The 11983-nt window shown below is 44.2% G+C and overlaps 1 protein-coding gene and 1 long non-coding RNA gene across 5 annotated transcripts; one reads left to right on the top strand and one right to left on the bottom strand.

Moving 5' to 3' along the window:
- Nucleotides 1-1236: 1236 nt before the first annotated feature.
- On the bottom strand, nucleotides 1237-11438 carry olfml3a (olfactomedin-like 3a). Of its 4 annotated transcripts, none has more exons than XM_037104959.1 (3): nucleotides 9656-11438; nucleotides 7027-7342; nucleotides 1237-4581 (listed from the first exon to the last, which is right to left on the bottom strand). In XM_037104959.1, the coding sequence occupies exons 1-3, from the start codon at nucleotides 9764-9766 to the stop codon at nucleotides 3797-3799; spliced, it is 1212 nt and encodes a 403-aa protein (XP_036960854.1). In that variant the 5' UTR covers nucleotides 9767-11438; the 3' UTR covers nucleotides 1237-3796. The 4 variants fall into 4 exon arrangements, with proteins under 4 accessions (XP_036960854.1, XP_036960856.1, XP_036960855.1 ...); XM_037104961.1 differs by lacking the exon at nucleotides 9656-11438 and adding an exon at nucleotides 9184-9316; XM_037104960.1 differs by lacking the exon at nucleotides 9656-11438 and adding an exon at nucleotides 7700-7988.
- On the top strand, nucleotides 7925-9789 carry LOC119023208. The gene is made up of 3 exons (XR_005076203.1): nucleotides 7925-8017; nucleotides 8842-8843; nucleotides 9664-9789. It is a non-coding gene; the product is annotated as an uncharacterized LOC119023208 (long non-coding RNA).
- Nucleotides 11439-11983: the final 545 nt, after the last annotated feature.

Here is an 11983-nt window from a genome sequence, read left to right as displayed (position 1 = left end):
ATGTGCGCACACAGGGGCAGAAGATGTGACTTAAGGCTGAGAACTTATGAGGTGATTCAATCCTGGAACCTATCAGCTGTTGATTGATGACTATCAAGCCTCTGCACGGGCCAACAGCCAATGTTTCTGGGCTTCATAGTGTAGCCAGCGCCAGTCCGTATATAAAGATGTAAAAACATCCAGACCAAGACAACTCTTGTGCGAGTCTTACATAAGAACTTAAAACACAAAACGAAAATATCTGGAGCTAAAGGTCCAGTTTGTAAGAAAGTTAGTTCTCAGTCTCATTCCCAACTCATCAAACACTGACGCTTTGGGATTGTGGGTCGGGTCGGCTGCCGGCCCGAAGAGTCAGTGTTTGTTGAGGAGTTGGGAATTCTTAATAATTGGACCTTCATGAGGAAACTCTTAATTTAACTGCATATGAAAACAACCATACAGGTCGACTATAACAGGAGCTAATTATGACTCATGATAACGTTCAGTACGCAGCCACGTAAGTCGACTAAGTTCTTTTAACCAGGGTCTGAGTTATAATCTGAGCTTTGTGGAGGTCTCTAAAATAAATTAACCGCAACCAATGTCAGGGCGGAAAAAGATCAACTGGATAATAGCGAATACAACAAATGTGTTCTGTGAGAGAAAGAGAAAGCGTGATGAGTGAACGCTTGTGATCGGATCTCACTTCTCAGCTCTATATGCAAATATAGGCCCACAACTTCATCATGAGAACAAATGGACACAATGTTTTTTACGCAAAGAAATAAATATATTCACGCGTAACATTTGCTGAATGAACAAGTAGGCACACATAGTTAAAAATGTGTAGACACAAAGTTTATAAAGTTTCTCCTGATACAACAAATTTCAAAATTGAGCGTTTTTCAAAGGGAGTCTGGTGACTTTCTCCACTCAGTAACAGACTTTTACAGCGATAGCGGGCCAGATTCACGTAACTCAAACCCTGCTTCTAACTAACTCGTGAAGTTGGGTCACTTAAATAATGTAACTTTCATGATGTAGCTAAAATTACAGAAGAAACAGTAACACAATGTTTCCTAAACCTAACCAAGTAGTTTTTTTTTACCTGTTTAAAGCCAAACAATCTGCAAGTGATCCGGTTCGTATGCCACTGATACGCTGCTATGGCAATGGTCACGTTGTTTCGGGAACATTGATAAATGTTGTTTCAGGAGTCGCCAGCAATCGACCTATACCATGCACACAATGTCTGAATTCATAAGCAGATGTTTGTTTAATAGAGACAAGAGGAGATCAGTTTGAAGAGCAGTTCTTTGTTTTGTCGCACAGTGCACAAACCCTAAAAATGTCAGCATCCAGGTCTTCTGTTCAGAGCACTGGACTGTAACAGGTGGAAGACTGAGCTGCACATAAACTGGCAAACAAGAAACGCTTGTTTCTAGGTCACAGTTGCGAGCCAGAATTTATTATATACATTTTTATCCGTTAACACGGTTGATAGAATTGGTCAAGATAAACAGCTGGAGGCTCTTATTCCCCTAAATTACATGAGGAGAGAGTGTTAGTCGAACCTCGAATGATATATAACTACGTAGAAAATGCAATGGAAATATGGAATTTATGTGTTTATTTCATACTTTTATTTAAGGAATTAAACAGTCTCGTCATCACAGATCTGATGCTTCACGCATGTCATGATTTACTTGCTGAATTTGTTTTGATTCCACTTTCTCATCACCTGCGAGAGCCAGCTTTGTTATTTAGATTTTTATTGTTTCTATGTTATGTTGATAGTCAGGTTACTGGTTTCAATCAACTGGTTTTAAACAATGAAAATATAGCATATATATAAAATAATATTTATACAAAGGCTATCACGACATTGTGGCAAACAGTTTTAAAACCCTTTTGCTGCACAAACATTCTCAAAGTTCTGATTTAAAAATATCAGCAGTCGAGGCTCCGTACATCTCTGCATTAAACATTATAATTTGGTTTCTTCAAGTTTCAGGTTAGCCTTCTAGTTGTAGTAGATTTGGTGTTCTGTAATTGGCGAGCGCAGATACCATCGGAGCGTTTGTGGCCAGGAAATGTTCATCTGGAGAGCCAGAGTGATATGAGGCAGGAGAAACCCGCCAGCAGACATGCACAGATTATACTCGTAAGGCTTGTACAGATAATTTCTTTTCGATATGAGAGCCATTTATTGAATAGCGTCCCTGTTATCTCAACAGCAGCCCCGCAGCATCTTTAATCTGATACGTGAAAATGTTCTTGGCAGCGGCTTCGGCTCGTCTAGACTGCCGGTGCCTCGCTCAGCGGACGGAGAGGGCGAGTAATACTTTTGGCTCGGGCTGCCCTCGGTTAGACTCCATATATCACAGAGTTTGTGAAAATGTCTGGGAGAAAATCGGCGGGAGGGAACAGATGCATTCAGCAGACCACCCCACGCCAGATCTGTTTTCGGCATTTCCGCCTTGAGTGGCGAGCTGTTTAGTGCCTCGGTGTGCACGCGAGGTTTCTGAGGCGACGGCGCGGGGGCAGCTGACGGGTGGACAGGTCAGCGTCTACAGAGCGGCGGCATTTCTCTAATTGGGCCTTGTTATAGAGAGGATGAGTCAGCGCGTGACGTAAATCCATCACAGCATCGGCACCGTCAACCTGAGACCGTTTGAGATTCACACAGTTGTTTCGATGGTGAAATTCCTCCTTCTTAATTCTTAATTTAGTGTAACGATTTGAATCAAGTGGTTGAAAATAAAAATAAATATATATATATATATATATATATATATAAAACCTTTCTGTCTCCTCATGTGCTTTACGATGGTCATATGTTTCTCTGACAGTGTGGTGTGTTCCTTCATAGTTGAGGAGACCTGTTAAATCCATCGCCTCAGTTAACGGACTGTTTCTCTAAGCCCTCCTTTAGCTTTGCCTAATATTGTAAATGTTTCTTGATATGAATCTTGTATCCCTTCCAACTGTTACGATAGCACTGAATTTCCAATTTTCTATTGAGCATTTTTTTGTATTTGTACTAATAGAAAAAAAAAAAAAAAAAACGTTTGAAAAAATTGTTCTGGTGATTGATATCAACAAGTCGTTCAGTTCAGACCAAAAAAGTTGATTACACAAGTTCCTTTTAGATCATTAATGGAGACTCGTGATCACGACTCGACCCAGTGTGTGATAAAAAAAAGTAAACTGAGAATAGATTTACAGTCTTTACACCACAAACTGTCTTTTCTTCTTTTGTTTGATTGAGTCTGAAAATCAACAGCAGAGAAAATAGTTTGTTGTTTTGGTTTTTTTTTCTTCCTCCCATGGGATGTGATGTGTTTATCAGTTTCTGTGACATGATTTTGGTTTTCTTGGATTAAAAGACTTATGCAAAATGCACTCGTCACTGTGTGTGTGTGTTTATTTTTTTTAAACTGGCAGTGACAAACGCAGGCGCTGGCTTAACAAGCAGAGGGAGAGCGAGGCGCAAAAGGAAATTAGATTTCGCTTGAATCAAACGGTCAAATCAAATGAAAGGAGGACACACACACAGACACACCGCATAGACAGCCTCTAATTAACAGAGTGGCATTTTCGTGTGCTTTCTGTTATGTTACACACATGAGATGAGGATGAAATAAGTGACTAACGGTTCAAAAGCCCTTTGATTTCCTTAGAAATGTGTGATGTTACATCTGATCTGTGTTAAATCGACTGCAGGAAAGAATTTGGCGTATCTCGGAACAAATTCGCTGCTCCTATTTTTCATCCTGTGCCTTTTGAAAAACACGACACCGCCGCTCCCCCGCTGTCAGACCAGGAGTTTCCTCTTCATGGTCAGTCTGTAAATGATCTGGTAACCGTCGTCCCAGCCGTAGAGCTGCCTCTCCTCGGGGTTGTATTTCAGACTGGCGTGGGATCCGTACCTCCTGGGAAAGTAGAGCAGCGGGGCCTCCTCGCTGATCACCATGTCGTTGACGTCAAAGATGCACTGGACCCGGGAGCGGCTGGCCAGGCGGGTGTTGTAAACCACGTAGACGGTCCCACAGACGATAAAAGCGGCCTCTGCGTTCTCCCGTGGGCAGCGCGTGTCCCAGATTTGCTCTATATCAAGCGTGGCAGGGTCCATCTTTGCGAGGTAGATGTTTGGCTCGCTGTCGCTGGTGGCGTACAGGAGCCAGAGGCCCTCGTCGTCGGCTGCCAGGTCCGCTACGGTTTCTGGGTTGAGGCCGTACACAGCAGCGTGGCTCTCCACGGGGAACATGGCGACATCCGTCACCGAGCCACTCAGCATGTCGTATTTGACCACCTGCACGTCCGTATCAGCCTCCTGCTGTATGTAGTACAAGTAGCCGTTATAAACCGCGCTGCCGGGACCGATCCAATCGGAGGGAAGCGCGAGTCGCCGGCTGCTGGTGACGCCAGGAGAGCGGGAGAAGTCCCTGACAGAGTCGAACTGGTAGACGACGTCTCCCGACGTCCCGTTAAAGATGTAAACCTTGGACGACCTCGGGTCTCTGGTCCACATGCCTTTGGGGCTCCCCACTCTCTTCAGGATCTTCACTGATCTGATGCCAGAGATGATTTCCACACAGTCTGCAGGGAGAGAGACCACAAAGGAAGGGGATCATGCTTTTGTGCTTAAAGAAATAAACCACGCTCAGGTTTACCTTTCACTGTTCTGTTGTGCTGCTGCTTTGGGATGGCTGCCAGATTTTCATAGTAATCAGCAATCAGCTGACTGAGCCTAAAGAGCAAGACCAATGTCTCAGGATGAGTCAAACACAGGAACAACAGGGTAGATGCTCCTGGTAATTACTTATAACTACTTACGTAAACCCACAAACTAATGCAGTTAGTCATGATGTGCTCCTTGGCCTCAGAAATAAGGTCAGAGTGCTGTTATTAGGTTGTGAGCTGGTTAGCTGGACATGCAGCCGGTGCAGAGAGACACACAGCGGTAAACACTCCTCTCATGCAGGCGAAGCTCTTGTGCTTTTCGCTTTTGGAAAGACTAATAAAACAGACATCCTCACGACCTCAGATCTGTATTAAAGCAAAACAAAAGGTCAATTCTTGTAGATATCTAGAGATTATATGCTGTGGTGCACATGAGGAGACACATTTCTTTCTTCAACCGGGTTACAGAAATACCTTCCCTGTGGGAGAAACGTACGGGAAAAAAACATACCAAGACGACAATAGTTGTGTCATACATGGCGACAATGCTGACATTTCCCATCGCTGACTTTCATAATCAGGACACTGAGGGGATGGAGGTGGAATTAAAGCGAGACAACCAGACTGGGAAGCCTGCGACCACAGAGCCAGACTGTGTTTCTACATTTGTAAAAGGCCGAAACCACTGGATATTTTCAGGGGAGACCTCACAACAATTTCCAGCTCAAGTCAAAACATGATCTCTCCCTCACCCTCGCCGAGTGGTTGTTGTGCCGAACTCTCACCAGATCACGATGACACTGCGGTATCTGCGGTTTGTCCACTGCCAAACATTTGTTCTGGCGATCGAGTTGCAGCTGAGTGATCGTTGAAACATCAATCCGCACCCCCCTGAATTACACGTCATTGCACCATATTTTACATTATCGCTCTCTACAATCACATATTTCACAGGTGTGTTAACATAATTACATCATCTGGATTCTGATCCTCAGCTGCATCAATTTGTTTCCATTAACATGTTTCGGCGAAGTGCTCTCCCTCAGATGAAATCTGTATTTGCAACCCAACGTTGAGAAATCAGGCCGCCTGCAGCAGCGAGTATCTGGCTCACCATGAAAAAGGTAAATTCAAAGCAGTCATGGGGAAATTGGACACAGCCTCATTATGAGAGGATGTATTAGTGCAGCACAGACAACATGAGGATGCTTTTTGTAAAAAGAAGTAAGATTAATAATACAGAGCTTTCATGCATGTACACGAACAAAGGACGTTCCCCCGGTGTGTCCGGGGGGCGAAATTAGCATTATGCTCCCAAATCTGGAAAAAAAGGTCCGTTACAATGCGGTAAAGTTCGTTTTAGGTCAGTTCACAGACGTTCACAATGGCTCACTGTGTGCACAGCTCAGTCCTGCGAACATGAGCTTGGAGAATAACGCTGCAGCTTCGGGGCAGCTTCCTGTCCCTCCTCTCTGCAGAGACACAGCTCCAGATGGAACAGGAGATTTGACAAACAGTAACAGAGAGAGCCCACTCACGCTGCATTGTGCTATCATCCAATATGTGTTTGAAATGAGAGAAAAATCCCCCTGATTATACGGAGCATGAGCAGCATTGTGATTCTGAGCTTTTAAGTTATTACAGCATAATTCTTGAATTAATGTGTTATCGATCGTCTTGTTAAGTCAGCGAGAATAATACAGAAATCAATATTTTCCCTCATTCGCTTTGTGTGAGGAGTCTTTTTTTTTTTTTTTTAATGTTCCCAGTGGGATTTAGTTCATGCAGATCTTTTGCTTAATGTGCACATTTGGTGGAATCTGCCAATATAAAGTCTGACGCGTCCCGTGGAATAAAAATGTGTTTTTTGTTTTACAACTTCTCAATGTGAAGCTTTTTTTTTTTTTTTAAATAAGTCCCTGTGTATCCAGAGTAAACCACTCAGTGCAGCAGTCACTTCTCTGCGTTGTTTATCGCGGCGCTCTATGGGGATCTGAAGATCATCATGACAAATGTCGTGCTCGGGCAGCACAAACAGACGAGCGGCGCTGCTGAAATAAATGAGTTGAACGAGGCCACATTTCTCCTGGAAAACATGACTGCCCACTGACTCAAAGCACTCCGTTAAATGACTTGTAACAGCGCCGTGTTTGTTTCCCATTTTCCAGTGGCATGGCTTTTCCAAGACAGCGAGTCTGCAAAAAGTGTGGGGTGGGTGTAATTCTTGGAGTGATGTGAATTTCTAAATTTAACCTCAAGCAGAACATACAACCTATATATCCTATACAGGCTCTGACGGGGCTGTCGTGAATGGAAATGACAGATCAAAGATCCTGCGGAGGACGTTTCCCTGCAGCTCACCAGACACTCTGGAGTGCAGCTCCTCCCAGTCTTCGTCCTCCTCCTCTTCCTCCCCTCTGCTCTCCTGCAGCCCCCAGGCTCCCTGCTCCACCACCTTGTCCGCCTTGTTCGCGCAGGCCCGAGGGGAAGTCTGGGTCTCCACATAGTCCATCTCTCGCTCGACCCGGTCCACCCGCAGCGCAGCTCCTTCGAGGTCCTTGAACAGCAGGCCGTGCTCGTTCTTTATTCCCTCCATGGCCTCGACGGTTAGCTTCTTGAAATCCAGCAGCTCTGTGTGGTAGCGGTGGGACTGATCGTGCCATAACTGCATTCGGTCCTATCAGCAGAGCAAAAAACAAGCGCTTAAGTTATTTTGCACAAGCCGCCAGCAACAAGACTCAGGGGTTAAAGGTCATGCTGGCCCCTCTGTGAGGCTGTGTAGCGTAGCTTGGACTTAAATGCAACGGTCAGCGTGCTAACATAATCACAATAACAATGCTAACATGCTAACATTTGGCAGGTTTTATTTTTCCATGTTACCATTATAGTTCTGGTGTGTTGGCATGCTTACTTCGACATTTTAGCCTAGCCTAGGATGATGGAAACGCCACTTCTCATAAATACCTAAACATATGTATCTAAAGTTTCAAAAGGTGTCATTTGTAGAATATGACTAGTAGATTAAAAAACATACAAGGCAGCGTACAATATCCAGTATTCGACAACTTCTTTCCTTGTTTTTCTTGGCTGTGGCTAGCTTACGGTTAGCTAATTAGCTCATGGCTCAGACAGTGGACCGTCACCACAAGCATGGCCCGACTCTACTGGATCTGGCATCCTGACATGAGAGTGGACAAGAACGATGGAGGTCATTCTGATGACAGGATACAGTGCGGTGGTGGTTTACAGTGGTTCTGACCAAGACTATGGCTTCAGGGACCAGAAGACCTGGCAGAGGGCAAGTGTGGGATGAGGACTGAGGGGGATGTGGACATCTGTGAGTGAAAAAAAAGTGAGTACAGCCAAAATATTTTCACATCTTACTCTCCAAACGTGAGGTGATTGTGAAAAGACAAAGCGAGACTGTTTTGATCTCTATTCTTAGCTCGGTAACGAACGGTGTACTGTTGTGTTTTTTCTGTTTAGCAAGAGAAATCGATGTTAAAATACATCCCTCTCTACATTTTGTGAGTTTATTATGTCGACTTATTTGACCAGGAAGCAAATGTGCTTCTTTTACATCTCCCAGCTGAAACTACGAGGGCTTTTTAGACTATCACCTCTTACGGTGCGGTCTCACTGGCCGGATGCTAGCTGGTTAGCGTGCTAACTTCAGAAATGTCAAACTTAAATATTCTGGCCATATCTTACTCAGTAGGTTTATGATCAACTGAGTTTGAAACTGTTCCGCCACAGCCATTCATTGCTTTTGGACACCAAGACACTAAACCAACATGAACAAAGCAGCATGTTGGCATTCGTATTGCTAGCATGTTAGCATAAAGCTGTTTGCAGCCTCAGAGAGCCGGCAGCACGGCTCTGGAGTCGTGTAGCCGGCCATAATGAATCTCAAACAGCCGTATGACCCTTTTCAATCAAAGCATTACAACCGTGACCAGATAGAATACAGCACAGTTTCCCGATGTAGTGATTGACACAGTCGGGGTGACAGGTAAATTATTCAGAGCCAGATGTAATAACCGACGCATCCTCCACCGTCTCATCCTGTCTCGGTTTTCATTTTCTCGGCGTGCGTCGCGGTGGGCCTGTGGTCAAATGGAAATGAAAGTCCAATGAAAAACTTGCTGATGAATTGCCGCGCGCACGTCAAGGCAGAAGTTGAGCCAGCATATTGGAATCGAGACCGGAGGGAAGCCACAGGGGGCGAGGACGGCAGGATTTAGCTGTAAATAGACAATTCATTTCATGTGGATTACAGTTATAAGACGGTCTCTTTTCTTTTTCTTTTTTTTCTTTTTTGGAGCGCAGCCACAAGGCTGATGAAAAAGGAAACGATCCAAGCCTTGGAGAAACGTGCTCCGAAAGAAAGCATTAAAAGAATTATTTAAATAGAGAGTTTGTTGGAATGACTCCCTTCAGGTAACCAGACTTGTAATCCTCCATTTTATACCACACACATTTACCTGCAGCCAACAAAAGTCCTCCCCTCACACAAACCTTCCTGTCTTACATGCTTCCTTCAGCACACAGTACTGAACTCTCAGTATTTCGCTGCTTCCCTCAGGCACTTTGCTGTAACGCAGCTTAATTCTACCTCTGCTGAACACGTCTTTTCTATTAGGCTGCTCTGATGTTCGATGCCATGGCAGCAAAGGGTTCAGCTTGTACTCATTATTGATGTGTCATTGTCTTAAAGGCTGAAGGAAACAGTAATGTTGCCGGGCAGAAGCCGCGCATCGCGTGCATCAACTGATATTTCCCCCCAGAGGCCCCTGTGTGGTTGATGAGCTGGGCAGACATCGCATTAATTGGATTGCGTTAGCTCAAATTCACATAAGAGGACGAGGAGGACTCGCAAATATCAACTGCTATTTATCATTTTCAGAAAAAACTCCAGAGAGGATTGTACTCAAACTTTATAGAGCATATTGATGAATGATCAGTCATTAAAAGGGGCATTTCTTCTTACCTCGATAGCCAACAACCTGTTCTCCAGATAATCCATCAGGCCCTGGTAGTAATACTGGGCTCCAGTGAAGGTCCAGGCAGTGGAAACAAGGAGGACCAACACCAGCTTCATTGTGAGCCGATCAACAGGACACCAGAGTTTCTGTGTCCGTCCGGGTTTTGTCGAGGACTCTTCAGGTTTCCCCTCCTTGGGCTGTTCCCCCTGCAGACCTGTCCTGAGAGATTCACACACCGTGCGACTACATGTGCCGAGAGGTGAGGAGGATAGAGAGAGCAGGAGGCCGCTCTGAGAGTTTCCAATTCTTTGACTGCCCTCACTTTGCTGGAATGTTTTCACAAACTCTCAGGGAGGAGCCTTGTGCCTCTTACCCCTCTCTGTCCTCCGAAAAGTGAGTGTGCTGCACTCACTGTGTGTGTGTGTTTGTTGCACATGTCGTACACAATGTCTCCGACAGGTCGGCCGGGATTATAGACACAACGCTGCTGAACGGATCCGATGAGCAGAGCTGGACTAACAGTATTAATACCACACTGTGAGAATACGCCATTACAAGTTAGAATCCGTCATTTAAAGTGTTACTTAAAGCAACGATTTGCAAGTTGTTTTGGAGGCATTTTTTTGTTGTACTTTGAAGAAAATCTCTTAAAATTGACTGACTGAAGTTTGATTTAAATTTTTATTTCGAACATGCACATTTGTCTTTTTCTTTGTTGTTTTGTTTTTATAAAGCAAACACACCAGCAAAAGAAAAAGTGCACAAGTCAATTCTGATTACATGTTTGAGCAGCAGTGGGAAGCAGTGTGTATTTATCTAATCCCAGTCAGCAATCAAGAAAACAAATGCTCTGACAAATGAAAGACAAAAAAACTGGACCGGCTACCTTTCCTGTCCGCCTGCATGCAGCCTGCTAGCTAACACCTCATTAGCACAAAGCACACAGCCACTGTGGCACCAACAGTTTTGCTAACATTAGCACAAAGCACACATACTGTATATCGAAGTGAGGCATGAGTGTTGTGCGGTGAAGTCTTTTTGGACCAAGGTACGTGTCGGCTGTTATTTATTTAGACAATAAAAGCAAAAAAGAGCTTGTGAAAGTTAGCAGACTAGCTCCTTTCACACACACACACACACACACACACACACCTCCCTGCTGGCCAGCTGGAGGTCAAGCCGGTGCACATCCATGCATTTCGGAGTAGCGGCTGCGGAGCGAGGCCTGAATGAGTTGCTGGAATTTTTCTGTTGGGAAGCTTTTAAAAAATGTAACTTTTGCTCTTGCTGGTTTCTGCAATCTTCTGCGAGCCCAGCTGAAAGTAAAAGATTTATCAGGAAAATGTTCCTGCGACGAGGAACTTTAAATTTGTTTTGACACCTTTGCACAAAAAGATGATGAGGGAAAAACAAAGTCAAGGTCGTTTTGTTTCTGTACTGCACCTCCAGACAACAAAGCAGCTGCTTTCTTCAGGCTGTGAGAGCCCTCGGCTCATCCTCAGCTCTGTGCTGTGAAAAAGTAATTGTTTATTAAAAAAAAATACATGCTTCACTTTGGCTTTTAAAACAAATGCACTTGCTGTCCAGTTAAAGGTGTTTGGACCTTTTTATCCACAGGGGTGCCAGAATCAACAGTTCCTTGTAGCGGCTTTAATCTAGTGTACATTATTAATAAAACATCAGGCCGTACTGAGGGATAGGCGCGAACATGTACAGCTGTACGACGATGATAAAATACTGCGCAACAATGATGAAGCTATTGGGGGCCAATGTGGAATAATTACAGTACAGTTTGCGTCCTGTCATTTGGAGAATATACTTTCAACTAAACAATGTTGTTTTGGATAATAAACAGTATAAAGTTTTACATCCTGATGATATTTGTGGCGTATTTGTTTGCAAATTTGTGTATTTTTATGTGTCTCTCTGGTGAAGGTGCTGTGGTGGCTGCAGGTGAGCCTCTCTGATTGGACCAGGCTATAATCAAGTTAATTAGGGGATTCCAGGAAGCTGATTGGTGCTGGCCTGACAGCTGCAGGTTTAAAGGCCGCCTTCCCCTCCGGCTCTGGCAGGCTTGTTCTCCGCTTCCACCATAATACAAGTACTTAGCTCTGATCTTTGATAATTGCGAGAGATTGTCACAGTTGCAGGTCAATGGGAAAACAAATGATTGGAACCACATTTAAAGAGCAGAAAAGAGAAAATCCAAAAGGTTTAAAAACCATATAAAGGGAATGAATAGAGGAGAAATCTTGACACATAATACAAAGACAAGGCAGCGCTGGAAAAGTGTAATACACACGTTAAATACACCAGACAGGGGAGGATAACGA

Source organism: Acanthopagrus latus, chromosome 7 (genome assembly GCF_904848185.1).
Source record: "Acanthopagrus latus isolate v.2019 chromosome 7, fAcaLat1.1, whole genome shotgun sequence".
Classification (NCBI taxonomy): domain Eukaryota; kingdom Metazoa; phylum Chordata; class Actinopteri; order Spariformes; family Sparidae; genus Acanthopagrus; species Acanthopagrus latus.
The sequence above is the reverse complement of the archived record's forward strand: the minus strand, read 5'-3'. Positions and strand labels throughout refer to the sequence as shown.